At 59.3% G+C, this 21,473-nt stretch overlaps 1 protein-coding gene across 3 annotated transcripts in view; it reads left to right on the plus strand.

The window, feature by feature from the left end:
- Positions 1-10,560, plus strand: part of DLGAP2 (DLG associated protein 2) — a 460,914-nt gene extending 450,354 nt beyond the window's left edge. For all 3 annotated transcript variants that reach the window (XM_066380042.1, XM_066380043.1, XM_066380044.1), the window contains 2 exons: positions 5,680-5,832; positions 7,939-10,560. In XM_066380042.1, the coding sequence (XP_066236139.1) occupies positions 5,680-5,832; positions 7,939-8,157 (372 nt within the window). In that variant the 3' untranslated portion in view covers positions 8,158-10,560. The remainder of the gene's footprint in view (positions 1-5,679; positions 5,833-7,938) is intronic.
- Positions 10,561-21,473: the final 10,913 nt, after the last annotated feature.

The raw sequence follows: 21,473 nt of genomic DNA on the forward strand, positions 1-21,473 counted from the left end.
GAGCAGAGAGGACGGGAGCTGAGAGGACAGGAGCTGAGAGGACAGACGGGAGCTGAGAGGACAGACGGGAGCTCAGAGGACGGGAGCCGAGAGGACAGACGGGAGCCGAGAGGACAGACGGGAGCAGAGAGGACAGACGGGAGCTGAGAGGACAGACGGGAGCAGAGAGGACAGACGAGAGCAGAGAGGACAGACGGGAGCTGAGAGGACAGACGGGAGCAGAGAGGACAGACGGGAGCTGAGAGGACAGGAGCCGAGAGGACAGACGGGAGCCGAGAGGACAGACGGGAGCAGAGAGGACAGACGGGAGCTGAGAGGACGGGAGCCGAGAGGACAGACGGGAGCAGAGAGGACAGACAGGAGCTGAGAGGACGGGAGCCGAGAGGACAGACGGGAGCCGAGAGGACAGACGGGAGCAGAGAGGACAGACAGGAGCTGAGAGGACGGGAGCCGAGAGGACAGACGGGAGCAGAGAGGACAGACGGGAGCCGAGAGGACAGACGGGAGCCGAGAGGACAGACGGGAGCAGAGAGGACAGACGGGAGCCGAGAGGACAGACGGGAGCCGAGAGGACAGGAGCCGAGAGGACAGGAGCCGAGAGGACAGACGGGAGCAGAGAGGACAGACGGGAGCTGAGAGGACAGACGGGAGCTGAGAGGACAGACGGGAGCAGAGAGGACAGACGGGAGCTGAGAGGACAGACGGGAGCCGAGAGGACAGACGCTGAGAGGACAGATGGGAGCCGAGAGGACAGACGGGAGCCGAGAGGACAGACGGGAGCCGAGAGGACAGACGGGAGCCGAGAGGACAGACGGGAGCAGAGAGGACAGACGGGAGCTGAGAGGACAGACGGGAGCAGAGAGGACAGACGGGAGCAGAGAGGACAGACGGGAGCCGAGAGGACAGACGGGAGCCGAGAGGACGGGAGCTGAGAGGACAGACGGGAGCTGAGAGGACAGACGGGAGCAGAGAGGACAGACGGGAGCAGAGAGGACAGACGGGAGCCGAGAGGACAGACGGGAGCCGAGAGGACAGACGGGAGCTGAGAGGACAGGAGCTGAGAGGACAGACGGGAGCAGAGAGGACAGACGGGAGCAGAGAGGACAGACGGGAGCTGAGAGGACAGGAGCCGAGAGGACAGACGGGAGCTGAGAGGACAGGAGCTGAGAGGACAGGAGCAGAGAGGACAGACGGGAGCAGAGAGGACAGACGGGAGCAGAGAGGACAGGAGCCGAGAGGACAGACGGGAGCAGAGAGGACAGACGGGAGCTGAGAGGACAGACGGGAGCTGAGAGGACAGGAGCTGAGAGGACGGGAGCAGAGAGGACAGACGGGAGCTGAGAGGACAGACGGGAGCAGAGAGGACAGACGGGAGCTGAGAGGACAGACGGGTGCTGAGAGGACAGACGGGAGCTCAGAGGACGGGAGCAGAGAGGACAGACGGGAGCAGAGAGGACAGACGGGAGCTGAGAGGACAGACGGGAGCTCAGAGGACGGGAGCCGAGAGGACAGACGGGAGCTGAGAGGACAGACGGGAGCAGAGAGGACAGACGGGAGCAGAGAGGACAGACGGGAGCTGAGAGGACAGACGGGAGCAGAGAGGACAGACGGGAGCTGAGAGGACAGGAGCCGAGAGGACAGACGGGAGCCGAGAGGACAGACGGGAGCAGAGAGGACAGGAGCCGAGAGGACAGATGGGAGCAGAGGACAGACGGGAGCTGAGAGGACAGACGGGAGCAGAGAGGACAGACGGGAGCTGAGAGGACAGGAGCCGAGAGGACAGACGGGAGCCGAGAGGACAGACGGGAGCAGAGAGGACAGGAGCCGAGAGGACAGACGGGAGCCGAGAGGACAGACGGGAGCTGAGAGGACAGGAGCCGAGAGGACAGACGGGAGCAGAGAGGACAGACGGGAGCAGAGAGGACAGACGGGAGCTCAGAGGACAGACGGGAGCTCAGAGGACAGGAGCTGAGAGGACAGACAGACGGGAGCCGAGAGGACAGACGGGAGCCGAGAGGACAGGAGCTGAGAGGACAGACGGGAGCCGAGAGGACAGACAGACGGGAGCCGAGAGGACAGGAGCTGAGAGGACAGACGGGAGCTGAGAGGACAGACGGGAGCCGAGAGGACAGACGGGAGCTGAGAGGACAGGAGCTGAGAGGACAGACGGGAGCCGAGAGGACGGGAGCCGAGAGGACAGACGGGAGCAGAGAGGACAGACGGGAGCCGAGAGGACAGACGGGAACCGAGAGGACAGACAGACGGGAGCCGAGAGGACGGGAGCTGAGAGGACAGACGGGAGCTGAGAGGACAGACGGGAGCTGAGAGGACAGACGGGAGCCGAGAGGACAGACAGACGGGAGCTGAGAGGACAGGAGCTGAGAGGACAGACGGGAGCTGAGAGGACAGACTGGAGCTGAGAGGACAGGAGCTGAGAGGACAGACGGGAGCCGAGAGGACAGACGGGAGCAGAGAGGACAGACAGACGGGAGCTGAGAGGACAGGAGCTGAGAGGACAGACGGGAGCTGAGAGGACAGACGGGAGCTGAGAGAACAGTTGTCGAGAGGTCGGGGACCTGCAACGAGGGACGCACAGCTGCTGCCCCCGGCACTCTGCCCTGTGCCGTCGGCTCACTGTCGCGTTCAGAGGAGCTGGCTTGGCCTGGGCCCTGTGGTGGGCACTCGCTGTCCCCCACGCCCTGCAGCAGAGCAGACCCCAGATGACAAGTTGCTCACACCTTCTCTGCCAGAAGCAACGAGTCTCAGAATTGCCCGTCCCGACGACGCTCTGACCCACGTCGGGCACACTTTACCTCAACCCGGAAACCCTCTCAGTCCCGGGACGTGGGGTGGCTGCCTCCCTTCCTGCTGCCGTCCACCCGGGACGAGGAGGGAGCCGGAGCCCGCCAGGCAAGGGAGAGGTTCTCAGAGGCAGCGGCTGGCACCCTTGGGACAGACAGACGCCCACAGCACCATCAGCAGCAGCGTTGCTAGTTGCAAAGAGCGCTGGGGCAGAAACTAGTTTTAAGTCAAATCAAGGACCCTACAGAAAAGCCCGAACCGTCCCAATACTGAGGACGCACCAAACAGAACAGATGTTCTGCAAGGGACGAGCGTGCCGGTAACTCATCCCAGGACCCGTGTGCGGACGACTCCGGGAGCTCAGGGCCCCCGGCCGGTGTGGCAGAGACCCGAACGGCTTCAGGCCTCCTGGGTCCGACTCTGCCTGTGAGCCTCCCACCGTCCCGTGTGTGCGGGCGGGGCTGCTGCCCGGCACCCCCTGGGGTGACCCTACGTGACTGCAGTCAGTGGGGGCGTCCAGTGGGGTTTGGCTTTGCTGGGAGGGGCGTGGCCAGGGCCCAGGGCAGCTTGCAGAGACCTGTGTGCACCCACCTGGGTGTCCCGGCGGGCAGCCTGCCCCGGTCTGGGCTCTGCCCGGTGACGTGACACACCGCGGCGTCTGCTCCAGGGGCGCCCAGAGGACAGTGACTCTCAGCCAGTGGACTGACAGTGAGGACAGGTGTCGGCCCACAGGTGGACGTGCGCCTGGACTGCAGACACAACCGGGGCCCGGCCGTCGGCGTCTGGGGCTGGCCGGGAGCAGCTGTGGGCAGTCACACCGACCTACGCAGGGACCATCCTTGTGCCTGTGAGGTCCCAGAGGAGGAGCCGGCGCTCCCTGGAGACGCTGCTTAGGACGGAGCGTCCTCGGCCGTGCGTCTGCCCCGGGGCGACGGGCCGGTCTCCACGCTGCCACGGAGCCGCCGTGTGCTCGCTCGCTCGGGCAGAGGCTCAGCCGTCCAGGAGCGAGAAGTCCTGGCGCCCGGCGGGCGTCCAGCAGGCCTGTAGCCGGACTCTGAAAGGCTGTGGGGCCCTCTTGTGGCTCAGGACAAGAACAGCCTCACACGGAAAACGCAGCCCTGCTTCGGACGGAGAGGGAGGGTGCGGGGCGTCGCTGGGCCGGCTCTGCCCTCAGCTCAGTCTCCACCGCCGGCCACCTGGCCGCCCTCCTCAGAGAGCAGCTGGGCTCAGAAGTGACCGTTGTGACACAGGTCAAACCAGGGTGCTGTGGACCCAGATTCCAGTGTTGGGACCCTAACCCAGTGTGATGGGGTCAGGAGGTGGGAGCTTTGGGGTGTCATCAGGTCATGAAGGTGGAGCCCAGTGATGGGGTCAGTGTCCTTCCTGACCAGACCCCACAAAGCTCCCTCCGCTTCTGCCGCATGAGGACAGAGGCAGAGAGGGGCAGAGGCTGCCTGTGAACGGGCCGAGGGGCACCCCTGGCCCGAGAGTCCAGCCCCCAGAACAGGAAGTCGTGTCCGCTGTCTGTGGGCCTGCTCAGTGCGGTTTCTGTCACAGCTGCCCAAATGGACTAAGACACATGTTCAAGGGAATTTAAACCAAGCCAAACTGAAGTTCCCTCTGTGCTTAATGTGAGCGATTTTGGAGGAAGCTGAAAACCACACATTTTAAGCCAACTCAGATGAAGAATCGCAGAATCCCTCTGTTTAGTGAGAGGCCCTCACTGAAGGGGGGGGGGGGGCGTGAACCGTCCGAGCCCTTCACCGGTGGTTGCAAACTCACGCACCTGCAGGGGGCTACCTGACGGAGCAGTTGGCCTGGGACGTGGGCGTGGTCCTGGAGAGGTGGCCGCGGGCTGTGGCACTCGGCCAGGCCAGCGCAGCACAGGCTCGGGCCGGGGCAGCGCCCAGCCCTCTGAGGAGTGAGGTCATCGGTTGTAAATGTAGTTCACTCGCTGAGCCTGCACACATCAGGTGTGCGGAGGCGTGAGGCCCGACGTGGCCACCTCAGCCCACAGGCATCGCCTGTCCCTTCAAGCCCAGGAGCCACCTGAGGGGGCCTCTCACTCCCTGATGAGTTAGTTCTGGGCCTCTCTGCGCAGGAGCACACACGGCACCCGTGGGCATAGCTGCCGTCAGAGTCAGAGCTGCGGGACAGAGCTGGCCCACGCCACCACCACCACTGCGGACACGTGGTCCCCGTGCGGGGACCCACCTTCTGACCAAAACAGCGGCCCCGTGGTCTCTGAAGTGCCGAGTATGTGAACACTGCTCTTTGCCGTCGCCCCCGGTTCTGAGGAAGCATTTTCAGAATGAAACAGTGAACAAACGCAGTGCATCTAGATTTGTAACAGACTGTATTTTTAAAATAGTTTTAGGTTTTCAGCAAAACTGAGAGGAAAGTAGAGATTCCCAGTCCCTGTCTTCCCCCAGAAGGACGTTTGTCACCCCTGGTGAACCTGCACAGACATGTCACCAGCACCCAGAGTCCACAGCAGACACCGGGGTCGCTCCGTGTGGCACATGCTGTGCGTTTGGACAGATGCATGATGACGGGCGTCCGTCAGTACAGTGGACAGAGTGGGTTTCCTGCCCTGAAACCCTCTGGGCCCCACTGGTCATCCTCACCCATCCCCATGGCAACCACTGCTCTGGCCCCATCCCCACAGTGTTGCCCTTCCGGAACCTTCCGGAACGTCACAGTGTTGGAGTCACACAGTGTGCAGCCTTGTCATATTTAAACTGTCAGCAAACACTGTGTGCACTGTGTTGATCCTCGGCTTCCTCGTGAATATTTTTATCCGAGTCAGAACCCTGGAGAGGCCCCCGCCCGCCCCCGCTGCCACCGCCTGGCTCTGACTCTCGGCTCTGTCCCCAGGACCCCAGCGCCATGCCCAGACCCACCTCCCAGGACCTGGCGGGCTACTGGGACATGCTGCAGCTCTCGGTCGAGGACGTCAGCATGAAGTTCGACGAGCTGCACCAGCTGAAGCTCCACGATTGGAAGATGGCGGAGTCCCCGGAGAGAAAGGTAAGTGCCCAGCCGCCCCGCCCCCGCCGGCCGTGCAGACCGGTGTCCAAGCACGGCAGTGCCGGGCGCGTCTGGGCCTTTGCTCAGCAGTTACGATCGTGCGTGCGTGCGTGCGTGCATGTGTGTGTGCATGCATGTGTGTGCATGTGTGTGCATGTGTGTGTGCATGCATGTGTGTACATGTGTGTGACGTGTGTGCCCACGTCAGCGGGTGCCAGCCCAGTCGTTGCCCACATGGACCAGCCTTTCCTGCTGTGTCTCCCGGACACGGACACCCAGGGAAGAAGCCGGCTAGAGGGGACGTCTGGTCTTGTTCCTTACAGGGAGCTCCCTCTGGACTGTTTGCATCAAGCTTTATTTGGGTCACACTGTGAGGATTCCCCACAGGGTCACAATACCTGTCTCCGGCTCGGATCAACTGTCTAGTCGTGTGTCTGCAGTTGAGGACAAGACAGTCTGAACTTTATTAACAATTCGGTGATGTCAGGCTTGGCCCTTAAAACAGGCAGAGGGTCCCCATCACATGGGAACCCTGTGGTTTTGTTTCTTCCCTGGAGATGCCCTCTGTCGTGGGGTGCGTAGGGAGGTGTGAATTAGCAGTAGATTCGTCCTTTCCTGACGCCTTTTAGAGAAGGTCTGAGTGGTCCCCTGGCTTTCTCGTCAGGTGTCATTGAGATAAGACGGGGCTGTGGTGTTGAACGTACAGCTGAGGACCTCCGTCCGGGTCATTGGCAGGAAGGTCATCGTCCTCTCCTGTCCTCCGCAGGGGCCCTGCCTTCCCTGGCGTCAGGCTGGCCAGAGGTGCCGCTGCCCATGCTGACCGACGCCCTCTCCCCACGGGACGGGAAGGGGCGTGCGGATGCACAGGTGGCTCTGAGCCGTAAATGGCCATGAGGGGCCGGGTGACCTGTGGCTTCCCTCTGAAGCGAAGGGGGTTCTGAGTGACGCCCGGGAATGAGAAGGTCCTGCATAGTGAGGGGTGTCAGGCACAGGAGGGAGGGTGGCCAGTGGTCCCCTCGGACACCCATGCAGGTGGTTCTCACAAACTCCTTAGAAGCAGTCTGCTCAGAGGACAGTGGTCTGTGGCATCTTCCCCCTGGCGGTCACTCAGTGACACGTGGGCGTCCGCCAGTGCTCGGAGGTGACGGTATGTACGCACCTGACGACAATGTCCCAGTACCATGAGACCGAGGAGGCCACTGGCACCTGCAGAGCTTGCATCTCACGTCCCCTCTGCCCCGCTCCCCGGCCTGGAGCACCGGGGGGGGGGAGTGCAGACAGCATCCACCAGGCGGGGGGCAGAGCAGCCACGGGGCCGGGGGGGGGGTGCAGACAGCATCTACCAGGTGAGGGGCAGGGCGGCCACAGGACCGGAGGGGGTGCAAACAGCATCCACCAGGCGGGAGGCAGGGCGGCCACGGGGGGCGGGGTGCAAACAGCATCCACCAGGCGGGAGGCAGGGCGGCCACGGGGCCGGAGGGGGTGCAAACAGCATCCACCAGGCGGGAGGCAGGGCGGAAACGGGGCGGGGGGGGGTGCAAACAGCATCCAACAGGCGGGGGGGCAGGGCGGCCACGGGGCCGGAGGGGGTGCAAACAGCATCCACCAGGCAGGAGGCAGGGCGGAAACGGGGCGGGGGGGGGTGCAAACAGCATCCACCAGGCGGGGGGGCAGGGCGGCCACGGGGCCTGGGGGGTGCACACAGCATCCACCAGGCGGGGGGCAGGGCGGCCACGGGGCCGTGGGGGGGTGCAAACAGCATCCACCAGGCGGGGAGCAGGGCGGCCACGGGGCCGGGGGGGTGCACACAGCATCCACCAGGCGGGGGGCAGGGCGGCCACGGGGCCAGGGGGGGTGCAGACAGCATCTACCAGGCGGGGAGCAGGGCGGCCACGGGGCCGGGGGGGTGCACACAGCATCCACCAGGCGGGGAGCAGGGCGGCCACGGGGCCGGGGGGGGTGCACACAGCATCCACCAGGCGGGAGGCAGGGTGGCCACGGGGTCGGGAGCAGGCCCCCTGGGGGAGCCAGGGATGTCGCATGCAGCCGAGTTCGTGGGGGTCTCTCCTGACGCCCACAACTGTGTGATTTTGTGATGCTTTCCAGGAAGAACGAAAGGTCCCCCCTCCAATACCAAAGAAGCCCCCCAAAGGGAAATTCCCCATCACGAGGGAGAAGTCCCTGGACCTGCCCGACAGGCAGCGGCAAGAAGCCCGGAGGCGCCTGCTGGCAGCCAAGCGCGCGGCCTCCTTCCGCCAGAACTCCACCAGCGAGCGCGCCGACAGCATCGAGATCTACATCCCCGAGGCCCAGACGCGGCTCTAGGGAGGCACAGCGGCGACCCCGTCCCCTGTTCTCCCAACAGACGCTGTGCAGGCGGTCACCTCCCGTCACTCGTCACATCTCCCCTCCTGTGTTGTGTGTTCCGTGTGCCGTCCACCCGTGGGGACGCTGGTGGCCTCTGAGCCCGCTGAGCTCGTCACCAGAACAACGTCCCTTCTGTGTGCTGCCCGGACTGGGTCTCAGCCGGCGGCTGGGCCAGTGTGGGGACCCCGACTGGCCACTCGAACTTGAAGGACAGCAGGACACACCTCTGGAGATGGAGCCCCACTCACATTTTGTTATTTCTATTTTTATAAATTGTGAGATAATTAGAGGCAAGAATAACAAGTACAAATGGGTGCATCTCTCCACTCCCAGGAGGCGTCGACCCCACGCTGGCGGCACCCCCGTCTGAAGTCCAGGGGAGACCCCGGCCTGGGGCTGCTCCCCCTGAGCCCAGCTGACCCCTCAGTAGACCCCCTGTGCCAAGTTCATGGTAATGAGAAGTCATCTCTCCAGCCACCACACTCCCTGCCACGTGCTTCTCCATGACCCTAGGGAGCGTCCCGCACCCTCGAAACGTACGCGAACTGTCCCTTCCCACGAGGGAGTGAGGACAGGTCGGCCGGGCCTCCCAGGGCGGGAGTGCACAGAGAAGTCGCCCCGACCCCCACGGAGGTCAGGGCGTGGAGTTCCACATGGGCTCCCTTCCTCCGTGACCTCACACGGTGTCTTTCCGTTCGTTCCTCCATTCACGCCTCCTGTGGTGTTTTTATAGATGTGTGTATATATCCCTAAACGGCTCTATCACCAGTTGACTTTTCAGGGTTTCCTTAAAAAAACAAAACAACAAAAAGTTTGCTTGTTTAAAGTGACAGTTGTGATGCTGTAAAAAGTTAAGAAATGTGAGTGTGAGTGGAGCGTCTCGGTTTGGGCCGTGAAGAGGAAGCGCGGGGACGCTTGTGTTTCCCAGAACCCCTCGGTCCTGCGCAGCCTGGCGAGAGGCGGGGTGTGGTCCGCGGACGCTCAGCGGATGGTTCTCGCAACTCCGACCGACCGGCGCCAGGAGCAGCGGGAAGGACGGGAGGAGGGGCTCCCTCTGCGTCCGAGACCCAGCGGCCGTCCCCCAGAGGACATGTCGCTGTTCAGAAGGAGCCGTCCAGTGTGTCCGTCAACCCCGCCTCAGAGCTCTCCCTGTCCCTCGAGGCAAAAGCAGGATTTCCTGGAGACAGATGTTTGCGCCCAGCACCATGTCTTCCGTCCGCTGCTCGGGGCTGGGTGGCTCGGCCCCGCGGGCAGAGCCGGCCAGGCCCCCTCCTGTAGCACTTTGTCCCTCGCACTTTACGCCACGCCAGCTCTCTCTGCGGCGGGGCGGCTGACCCGAGCGCAGGGCGGCAGTGGCCCTCGGCAAGCCCCCACCTCTCCATCCCACCACGCATGGGCTCCTCGGAGCACAGTGGATGTCAGAGCATGTACCGCTTCAAAGTTTTACTTTTCTAAACCAAGTAGTTAAGAATTCCCTGTAAGAACAAAGCCCTGTAAACTGAACCTCGTATCCGGTTATATTTTACCAAACAGCCTTAAATATATTTGGAAGCAAAAATCAGTACGAATGTATATCCTTGAAAAATGCAAAAAAAAGAAAAAAAAATTCCCTGAATTATTCTTCTATGACGAATCCCATTTCCCCAGAGTGTTCAAAACATTTTTCTACCTAAAAACCCTGAGTTGTGTATAATAACGATGCTTCTTCCTGTGCTCACTATACTATATGTTACCAACAAACAGATTCACAAGTATTGGCATTTAGACTTTAAAAATGTACTATTTAAGATGAACTGCTCTCTGGAAAGAACCACAGAGCAGAGCCACACCCGTCCCCAGCAGCGTGAGAACGGGGTTCACGCGGTCGGCTCACACCGAGCCCCCTGCGGCCGGTGGGTCCTGTCTCACGCCCTCCACCTGCTACAGAACACACAGCAACAAACGACAGTCAGACAATGATTATTCATTTTGGACCCTAGACTCTAATCCCAACTTGAACGGAAGTATTCGCTGGGTTTGGATTAAATTTTTTTATGTTTTGTATACTCATTTTTATCCTAAAATCCCTGAAAGTCTTGGCCCAAACCACCCCTAAGTGAGCAAAGTAATCTACAGCTAAATGTGACGGTGGCCAGTGATCCGAAGTGGGGAATGTGTGGGGACCCATCGGTCCACCTTGTCCCAAAGAAGGTTGCGGAAGGGCGGCCGGCCCGGGGCCGGGCCCGAGCGAGCGGAGCCTGCTCACGGGACGTGACCAAGTGCAATATGTTCAGTTCTCAGGCGGTGACATCCCATCGCGAACGCAAAGATAAGCCATGTTTACATATTTATATGTAAAGAAAAATAAAACTGTTTAGTATACTTGTGTCAGTCAAGCTAATTTATTTCCACCAGATAGATACACGATCCTGACCTATATAGGGTGGTCACTTCACCACGTTAAAAAGTACAATTTTAATGAGAGATTACACACAAATTCGAGAACACGGTTGAAAATGGCAGCCCGCCGTGTTCTATGAACAAGATCCAGAAAACGCAGCACCCTCTGGGCTCACGTGCCACGGTCCCTAAAGATACGGCCGATAAGTGGAAACTCGAGTATTACTCAGAAAGCCTCCCCCTCCCCACCACAAGTGACCACCACACCGAAGGCTTTTCTTAACTCTGGCATCAAAACACAAGTATAGTAAACAGGACCCCGAGATTGAGCAAAGCCCGTGAACGGCGAAGGCGGCCTGTGAACGGTGTGGCCCGTCTCGTCCGCTCCCGTCTGCCACCCTGTGTCTGACGGGGGGTGGTTGTCGGCAGTGACAGCGGACACCCTGTTTTCTCTCCGCGGGTTGATGACCAACCCTGGCCTGGTGAGTAAGAGAGCAACCTGTTACAGGATCCCAAAAAATTACATTTCTGTTTAAAAGGAAGTGTGCTTACTGTTTTCACCCCAAGCTCAACCTGACTGACAGTGTTAAACCGAACCGTGTATTATTAGGGAAAAGAAAAGGAAAAAAAAGCTTACCCTTAGCTTCCCTCTTTAAAAACAAATAGGCACGAGTCCAGTGACCTGAGGAGCCGAGGGCATCTCTGTGCCCCGCCCTGGGATGCGCCGTCTTTGTGCTGAGCGGACAGCGTGATCCCCGCGGTCAGTGTGTGCGCGACCGTCCCCCTTGGGGGCTGTGGTCCCTTCCCCGCCCTGGGACCGCCGTCTTTGTGCTGAGCGGACAGCGTGATCCCCGCGGTCAGTGTGTGGGCGGCCGTCCCTCCTGGGGGCTGTGGCCCCTCCCCCGCCCTGACCCCTGCCTTTCTCGGCCCAGACTGCGGCGCTGTTTCTGTCACTTCCGCCGTCCAGGTTTCCACGGGCATCTGGGGCCTCCTGGCGACGCCCACTGCCCCTCCCCCGAGGGACTTCTACTGGAGGACGTGGTCAAAGTGACCCCTCGAATATGCGGCTCAGAACAGCGCTCTGGTTTGGGCCAACCCCGCGGTGGCGAGCGGGGAGGGGACAGAGGCATGGTCTTCCCCAGGTGGCCTCTTTATGTTGGTAGTGGTCCGTCACTCCTACTGGGTTCCGACTGGTTCCCACAACTTCTGAATGGCCAGGGGGTCCCACTTGCCACGTCTGGATCAGGCCAGGCCTCCGTGGACCTCGCAGGGGAGCAGGGCGCCCACGGGCATGGCCTGTCCCTGTGCTGTGCCCTCACCGCCCGGGTCCTGCCTGGTCCCCCACCCCTCCTCTCCCCCACCCCCGCCCCCACCCCTCCCCCACCCCCACCTCCAGTGAGCGAACACGCAGGTCCCAGAACCTCCCGATGTCCCGCCCAGTTCTGCGGCCCCCCCCCCCCCCCCCCCCCCGGCTCCTCCCAACAGTCTCCTCTCCCGCACGCGGGGGCCTCCTCTGCTCCTCCCTGCTGAGCTTGAACACACTGCTCAGTCGCGCTCACCCCGTGCCCCTTGGAGCTGGCGAGGGCTTTTCTTCTGTTTACACGCGTGTGAAAATTTTCGTGGAAATCAGGGTTCCAAAATATGAAAACAAGAGAGAAAACCACAGGACGAAGATTGAGAATGTGGTGGGCGGATGATGGGCAGTGAGCGGAGGACCCCGCACTCAGCGGCCCTCTGTCCTGAGCCGCAGGGCCACCCCGCACACGCTCGCCAGGTCACACCGTGGAGGCGGCCGCCTCCGTGTGAGGCTGACTGCCGTGGGCGCCGTGCCTGCGGAATGGTCTAGAGCAGGGGTCCCCAAACTACGGCCCGCGGGCCACATGCAGCCCCCTGAGGCCATTTATCTGACCCCCGCCGCACTTCTGGAAGGGCACCTCTTTCATTGGTGGTCAGTGAGAGGAGCATAGTTCCCATTGAAATATTGGTCAGTTTGTTGATTTAAATTTACTTGTTCTTTATTTTAAATATTGTATTTGTTCCCGTTTTGTTTTTTTACTTTAAAATAAGATATGTGCAGTGTGCATAGGGATTTGTTCATAGTTTTTTTATAGTCCGGCCCTCCAACGGTCTGAGGGATAGTGAACTGGCCCCCTGTGTAAAAAGTTTGGGGACCCCTGGTCTAGAGAATGGGGTGCCCAGAAACCTCTAGCTGGTGGTCACACCACAGGGCCTCTAGTCACACACCGGTCAGCCGGCAAGCCCATGTCTCAGTGTCTCCCCCCCGTTTCTGTCGGATAGCATGGAGACGGGGGACCCCTGGCTCTCGAGCCCTTGGGGGCCCAGGGAGCAGGTGGCTGCTCAAGGTGACACGGTCCCCTCCTCAGTGCTGTCCTCCCATGGGTCCGGCCAGGAGCCTCTCAGGGCCGGAACCAGCAGGCGCAGGGATGCCCCTCGGAGCCGGGTCTCGGCCTCGGCAGACCGCGGATGAGGGTCTGGAAGGCGTGGAGGTGGGGAAGCCACGTGGGGTGTGGCTCCGCCCCTTCCGGCCCAGATGTCAAGCTGAACAGGGAGTAGGTGCCAAGCAGAACGGGGCAACATGTGCCCGTGACTCGAGCTCAGCTGCATCGGAGACGACAGAGAACGAGAGAGAGAGAGAGAGAGAGAGAGAGAGAGAGAGCTGAGCCTGCTGGAGGGAAGTTCGCCGGGAAGCAGGAGGCTGGGCCTGTGGCGAGCGCGGCAGGCTCACTACAGGCTGTGAGGTCTGTTCATCCGTCCGTCCCCCGGCTTCTCGGTCACCCTGGTTCACACCTCAGAGAGCACGGAGGGTCCGCGGGAGCGTGTCAGCCGTCAGCAGGGACGAACATCGAGGGCCGTGTGAACAGCTGCCCCAACCCTGGCGTTTTTAACCAGAGTTAAAAGAAATGGTTTCAAGTTTCCATCTAAACACTTGCCAGCTGACACCGTGGCAGAGGAAGTTTTAGTTACCTACTGCCTCACTCCTTTTTAAAAGACTTTGTATCCACAGAGCTAAGGGGACAGAGGGTACCTCCCTACTTCCTTATGTTTTATATGATTCTTCTTCACGGGTGCTTATTCCAAACACGATCTCGGAAGCCCGGCTTCCCGTCCACGCTGGAAGGGTCCAAACGGGAGAAGAGATGGCGCCAGGCTTCTGTGCGGATCTCAGTACCGAGCCCCCGATTCCAGCTGACCGCTGTCCCCGTGGAGAGGACAGCACACCTGCAGGGAACAGCCAGGCCATCTGTGTGCCTGCCGAGGCCACCACCCCTTCTCCACCCCTAACTCCGCCGTGACGCGGTCCCGCCGCCCACTTGGATGTTATAACCACTTCACTTCAAAGGGCTCAGCATGTGCCTCTCTCTCTCCGCCTGAGGTCCGGGGCGCTGAATTCAGAAAGGCTGCCCCTCATGAGTCGTGAGTCTCAGACTCCGGGCGACACGAGACCTCTTACGTCCTGAGGCGAAGCCGCTCTGCTCGGTCCTCCCCACGGGGACAGCTCAGGCCCCCTCCCCTGTCACCTGCCAGATCACCCAGCTGTGGCCCCGAGGACAAATGGAGATGTCTCCTATATATTCAAGGAATGTCAGAACCAGGAAGCTAGCTGTTTATAAAGTTTTTTTAAGTATATGCATATACAGAGATATATATAAATATATACACCTGTGACACCGTATCAGCCGTGCGGGTGAGCAGAGGGCCGAGTGCTCGCCGTCTGTACGAAGCCGACCCGGTGGGGCTGCACCGTGTCCCCGGCTTCTCTTGTGCCCTCGCTGACCCTTCGCCAGCTGTGCCCATGCAGCGTGCGGACACCCGGTCTAAATGTGAGGTGCGCACCCCACCCAGCCCTCGCTCTTGGCACAGCGCTTGGCAGAGTGGCGGTCATTCCTCTGTGGCATCTGCAGACTGCGTCTCCTGGTTCCTTTCTCTCCCCACGGCGGCGCTGGGCAAGCCCACCACGCGGCAGCACACCCCACGCCCATTCCCCCAGCCCCCCGTGACTCCACTGCCCTTCGGTCCCTGTGCTGCGTGGGGTCACCCCCTCTACATAGTTCTGCAATTAAATTGTTTGAGAAAGTGATGTTCACTCTTTATTGGCGTGAACTCTCGTGTTATTTTACACTCAGAGCAGCGATACAAACCAAAGAGTTTGCGCGGAGACAACGGCGCCTTCCTCCCTGACGGGTTCACTTGTTAAAACAGCCTCAATTTATCTATCGTCCGGGAAGAAGCGGACATTTGTTAAAGCTACGATTTCCTGTGTATGTGACCGCGGCAGAGATTTCAGCGAGTTCAATAAATATCCGGTATTTAGTTAACGGCTGTCCTAGACTCTCTTGAGTCACAAGGAGAAGAGACGGGTCAGGTCCTCACTCCCGGGCATCTGCACACCCAGGCTCTGGTTGCCCGGGGGACGGTGCCCGCGGGAGCCCCGGCCGCGGGGTGACGAGTGGCCGCCTCCGGGCTGTCTCCTGGGGGTGGACCTGGGCTGCACACTGAGCGCTGGGGCAGCTGTCCCCTCTGTCCACGAGGTGGTGCCCGCCTGCGCACCCGTCTCTGGCCAGCGAGCCTCGCGGCCCCTGTGCCTTCTCTCCCTGTCCCCTTGCTGCCACAGCTGTCACTGCAGGTGGCTCCCTCTCCAGTCTCTCCCTTCAGCCCCCTGGGGAGGCATGAGCAGCGGTCTTCAGGAAGGAACCTGCAGAAGTCACGGCCCACGGCCCTGATCATCAGGGCTGTGGTCATCAGGGCCGTGGTCATCGGGGCCGTGGTCATCGGGGCCTGTGGTCATCGGGGCCGTGGTCACCAGAGCTGTGGTCATCAGGGCCGTGGTCACCAGGGCTGTGGTCATCAGGGCTGTGGTCACCAGGGCCTGTTGTCATTGTAGTCATGGTCATTGGGGCCCGTGGTCATCAGGGCCTGTTGTCCATCATGGTCATTGGGGCCCGTGGTCATCAGGGCCTGTTGTCATCGTAGTCCATGGTCATCAGGGGCCATGGTCATCGGGGCTGTGGTCATCGGGGCTGTGGTCACCAGGGTCAGGGTCATTGTGGCCCATGATCCTTGTGGCCCGTGGTCATCGTGGCCTGTTGTCATTGTAGTCCATGGTCATCAGGGGCCGTGGTCTTCAGTAGCCCATGGTCATCAGGGCCCGTGGTCATTGGGCACACTCCCTTGCCTCCATCTGCTCTGGCTTGTGAGGTCGTGAGGGTGTGATGAGGCACAAAGTGAAGGAAGTCCCCAGTGAGCATCTCTGTCTGGTTCCTCCAGAGCTGCCCACAGACGGTGAAGTTCACAGACACCCAAGTGAGGACAGCTCGGGACACCGAGTCCACTCACAAGTCCTGTCCGTCTCGCTCACTTTATAATGACGGTGCTTTGTATGGTGCTCAGCTAGGCAACACCGTTTCTGAATAACTGAGAACACACAGCCAACACCTCCGTCTCCCACTGACTCCTTTTTCCTCCGTACACAATGAGCGCTAATTGTAACTCTCTCTAATCCCGCAGTCCTTCAATGAGAGGTTTCAATTACTTGGGATTTTCTTGAAAACTTTGTATGTTTATCCACAGGTCAGTAAAAGTCCAAAAACAGTGAGGTGGTGTTCATTTTCATTGTGGTGACAGACACGTCACCACCGTCCAGGGTGGGATGAAAGGAGGGGAGAACCAGACCTCGTCTCTCATTTTTCTGTAAACCAGAGTCTCCCCATGTGGGCTGCGAATTCAACGCAGGGACAAGATCCCAATGAGAAGCCGCGGTCGAGAGAAGTCAGGAGCAACCATCTGGGTGTTTGCAGCATGCTCTCCATTATTTGACATTTTATATGAGTTAAACTCCCTTTTAAAAATTAGGACTTTGGGGCCCTGGCCGGTTGGCTCAGTGGTAGAGCATCGGCCTGGTGTGCAGGAGTCCCGGGTTTGATTCCCAGCCAGGGCACACAGGAGAAGTGCCCATCTGCTTCTCCAACCCTCCCCTTCTCCTTCCTCTCTGTCTCTCTCTTCCCCTCCCGCAGCCGAGGCTCCATTGGAGCAAAGATGGCCCGGGTGCTGGGGATGGCTCCTTGGCCTCTGCCCCAGGCGCTAGAGTGGCTCTGGTTACAATGGAGCAATACCCCAGATGGGCAGAGCATCGCCCCCTGGTGGGCGTGCCGGGTGGATCCTGGTCGGGCGCATGCAGGAGTCTGTCTGACTGCCTCCCCGTTTCCAACTTCAGAAAAATACAAAATAAATAAATAAATAAATAAATAAATAAATATTAGGACACTGGGATGTCCCTGTTTCTATTTCCATGGTGAGCTCCAGTCAGCGTCACTTTGACATCGACGTGAAAGTCACGTGCGTCATCCTGAAGGAGAAGAGCCGGGCACAGAGGTTGTCTCGGGAAGAGACAGAGTCCACAAGACCAGCTCAGACCCGGCGCCCACACGTGCCGCACCCTGACTGGCGGGAGTGCCCCGGGCGCGTTTGCCGTGGTTTAAATGGGCCAGATGGCTTTTCCCCGAGGGGTCAGGGTCAGTGCCGGCGAAAACCCACTTCCACACGATCTCGTTCCACAGCTCTCATCTTCCACAATGCGGAGTGTGGGAATCTAGTGTCATACCAACAACACTTTGCAAAGCGGAGGTTCGGGCGAGGCGGACTGCGCTCTCTACGTGGCCCCCGCCCGGGCATCCTCCCTTCGGCCCCTGACGGGACCGGGGTGCTCAGAGCCTCCTCTCTCTCAGGCCCCCTCAGTCCTCTGCCCTTTCTGCCGGGCCCCCGCCAGCCTCCCCCCCCACACACAGCAGAACCCCCGCCCGCAGCACCAGTGCCCTGGGGCCGAGCCCTGCCTCCCGGGCAGCTCGCTGTGGCCCCGCTTGGCACCGTGAGCAGCTGGCGTTCGTTTCTGTCCATCTACCTCCAACGTCACCACCACACTAACAGGAGCCTCTGTCCCCACCTGGCCTCTTCCTGTCGCTGTCCTGTGCCCACAGCCACCTCCGGCCGAGTGTCATCCCCCCGTCGACCCCGCGGGGCCTCCAGCTGCAGAGGGAGCCTGCAGGCCCCACACTCAGACGGCTCGCCGTCCACTCGGCCCTGGAACCTCGCCTCTGACGAAGCGTGTCCTGCGGCCTCAGCACCACAGACCCCCAAGTCGCCGGCCCCTCGGGGTGTCTCCTTTCCAAGTGAACTCGTCACTGTCCTCTTTCTTCTCCTAAAGGGATGCCCAACCTGGCATCCCGTGTCACACTGACCAGAATGGATGTGTCCACTGGTCTGGGGTCAGACGGTGAGTCTTTGAGTGCAAGAACTGTGTTCCTTCCCTCTTCCTACCTCTGGCCCCCAGTAAAGCCCGGCCACTGAGTCTGCATTCACGATGTCCTCGCGGACGCCTCCGTGACCGGCAGGGTGAAGGGGTGGGTCCAAGCCCTCGGCGTCTCTCCTGGCCACTCACTGATGCGTTAGTATCTAGTGAACAGCGTGTGTGCCCCAGGCACGTGCGGGTCCCCTAGGAGGGACAGGGGAGGCAGGGGGTCTCACACAGAGGTCCCCCCACGTGGGAGCGTTACCCCAAAGCTGGGACGGGCCAGTCCAGGGTCACAGGTTTTATTCTGAACTTTCCGTACAAGCTAAAAGCTCACCTGTCATGTAGCATGGACACTGGTCAGGGGTGTGGAACGTGGCACCACTCACGCACAGGGAAGCCCTGACTTGCAGGGGACCGTGTGAGACAGCTGACGGGCGTGGTGAGGAACGGGGAGCCTGGGAACTGCTGTTGCAGGGAACCGTGGGGAGGGCTGCTCCCGGTCCGGTCCTGGTTCCCGAGGAGGTCGCACCTGGCCCCTGGGTCTCTGACAGCAAGCAGGGCTCTGAGGAGCGGCCAGGCAGCAGCGGTCAGGGCCCTGTCCTCCTGGCACACCAGCAAAGACGAGAGGGAGCCACCCGGGGACGAGGACACCTGGTCCAGCAGAGTGAGCTTCTGTCCCGAAACTCAGCGGTTCCAGGTGCCCCTGCTGAGTGGGGGCCACTGAGGAGTTTTTCTGAGACTCTGTTGCAGACCCACTGCCCCCAGGATTCCCGGGCTAGTGTTGCCCATGGTCACAGCTGTCCGGTAGGGGGTCCACTGTGACTGAGCTAGTGGAGGAAGGCCGGGCCCCCCAAACCCGCCAGGTCCACTGACCAGGGCTGGCAGCCGCACGGACAAGAGGGGCTCCCTGCACGGGGCTCTGCTGGCAGGTCACCGTCATATCAACACCAGGACCTGGTCTCGCGCCTCAGTGACCGGGGCTCCCTGCATTCTCCACGTCCAGCCTTTGCTCATGAAGGACACTGGACCTGCAGTTTTGCAAAAGCTTACGAAATATTTTGAATATTTAGCTCTAATAAGAGCTGTCTTAACGGTATTCAGGGAAGGTGGTTTTATCAGATACTCCAGATAAGCCAGATTCTAGAGGGGACTCTGCAGTTACCCCGTGAAACACCCTCGGTGTCTCTGAGGTCAGCAGCACCCGCGTGCACAGTCCCTGGGAGGGGCCCCCTGTTCTCTCAGAATCACCATGAAGTTGGGCAGGGAGCCTTCAGGTAAAGTCAGCAAGTCTGTGTGTAGATTGAAAGGGCTGCCAGTGCCCCGGGGACTCCAGAAACAACTTGTTTCTAAAGGAACACGTGTCTTACTGTAGTTGCCTAGGGATATTGTTGGCTCCAGGCAAGTGAAATTCAAGTCACCTAAGGAGACATCGCCGGAGAAGAGCATTGCAGTACCAAGATCTTCCACGAGGGGGCAGCACGCAGCACCCACCACCGAGAACAGTCACTCCACCCGGTGTCACGAGCCAACAGACACAGAAAGTCATGGGATTCTTACGCACCATGTTTTGTTCATGGTTGTTGATTAAATGATTAAACGAGGGCTGGAAACACAACACTATCTTTCAAAATATGAGCAAGTTGGTACTGTTGTAAAGTACTGCAATCCGCGGGTTGCATAGAGACACCAGGCAGGTTACAGAAGAAATCTGAGGAATTTTATTGATTAGCTGGCTAGCTACATGGGGCACGATCCCAAATCATGTAGGCCTTCTTACCGTTCTAGACCTTCTTTTATACAAAATCAAGTACTGGCTGGGGTGGGTAAGGAGGGAGCATGGTACCATAGTCAATGACTGACAAGCTTACAACCTCTATTCTATAGGATCGATTAAAAGGAAAAAGCATTCTTACACATCAAGACCACAAGATAACACAGTAGTGATCCTTGTTTTACATACCCGGCAAAGACATTCCCAAATCTTCTAGTGTCTACCCCCACCCCTGTCACCTGACAGGGGTCCCCAAACTTTTTACACAGGGGGCCAGTTCACTGTCCCTCAGACTGTTGGAGGGCCGCCACATACAGTGCTCCTCTCACTGACCACCAGTGAAAGAAGTGCCACTTCCGGAAGTGCGGCGGGCCGGATAAATGGCCTCAGGGGGCCGCGTGTGGCCCGCGAGCCATAATTTGGGGACCCCTGGATAAGGAGAGAGGTTAAATGTAAATACCTTTGCTAAAAGTGTTGGGACTATTTTATTAGGAAACCCAGTCCCCGCTTGTTTAGTTTACAAGTTTTTATACATATGAAGGATTTCAGGGATGATTTTTAGAAAACATATAAAATGTTACAGAATGCAGGTTTTTCAAGCAAGGGGAGTGGTCTTGTGATCCCTTTGTCTAGAGATATATGTCACTCTCAGGACTCCAGGAAGTGTAGGAATTTTTAATTAAGATATGTATACATTGTCTCCTAAAGGATCTTAAGGAAGGGAAAGAGGGAGTTTCCAGATAAGTTTTATCTTCTTTGTTGTCTAGCAAGTAGTGGCCTCAGTCCTTCCAGAGAACTATAGTTAAACTATGACTAAATGACCCAGTTGTCCTTGTAAGTCAGGAAGCGCCCGCATTCTTCCCCCTCCACTCTCCACAGAAAGGAGGGGACAAGAAGCCTGGGTTTTCCTCTTTAAGATGGCGTTGCCAGTACTGGGTTTTACAGTTCTTGGGAACCTTATCACAGTACAAGCTACAGTTGCCCTGTTCCACATGAAAAAGAATCGGAATCCACCTGACCAGGCGGTGGCGCAGTGGGTAGAGCGTCGGACTGGGATGCCGAGGACCCAGGTTCGAGACTCCAAGGTCACCAGCTTGAGCGCGGGCTCATCTGATTTGAACAAAGCTCAACAGCTTGGACCCAAGGTCACTGGCTCAAGCAAGGGGTCTCTCGGTCTGCTGAAGGCCCACAGTCAAGGCACATATGAGAAAGCAATCAATGAACAACTAAGGTCGCAACAAAAAACTGATGATTGATGCTTCTCATCTCTTTCCTTTCCTGTCTGTCCGTCCCTATCTATCCCTCTTTCTGACTCTCTCTGTCTCTGTAAAAAAAAAAAAAAAAAAAAAGAGAGAGAGAGAGAGAAAGAGAGAGAGAGAATCAGAATCCTTAGGTTCTGTCATGAGAAATCCTTCTCTGAACTAAGAGGATGTGACTCAGAAAGACAAGTCTGTGTGGCATTAATAACAAAACCAACAGGACACATAGAGTGGGAGGTGACAAATCTTTTCCTTTTAAGCTTTAGTCAAAAGCAACCAATACACATTGCCTCTAACCAGCTATTTCTGTGTGGATGGAGGAGGTCTGTGCACTGGGACCCTCTCCGAGACCAGCAGCAAGGGCTGACCAGTGTGGCTGAGAACGAGGCAGGTGTCGGGTGGTGTGGACCACACGGTAAATCAGACACGGCTGCGTGCCGGGCGCGGGGGGGTTTCTGCAGAAGCTTGTGGGTTATGTGATTTCAGGTCTGCCTTGTGGGACCCGGGGGCCATAGACCCGCCCGCCTCCTGTGTCTCACTGTGTCTCAGCTTCTCTCGC

Source organism: Saccopteryx leptura, chromosome 4 (genome assembly GCF_036850995.1).
Source record: "Saccopteryx leptura isolate mSacLep1 chromosome 4, mSacLep1_pri_phased_curated, whole genome shotgun sequence".
NCBI classification, from domain to species: domain Eukaryota; kingdom Metazoa; phylum Chordata; class Mammalia; order Chiroptera; family Emballonuridae; genus Saccopteryx; species Saccopteryx leptura.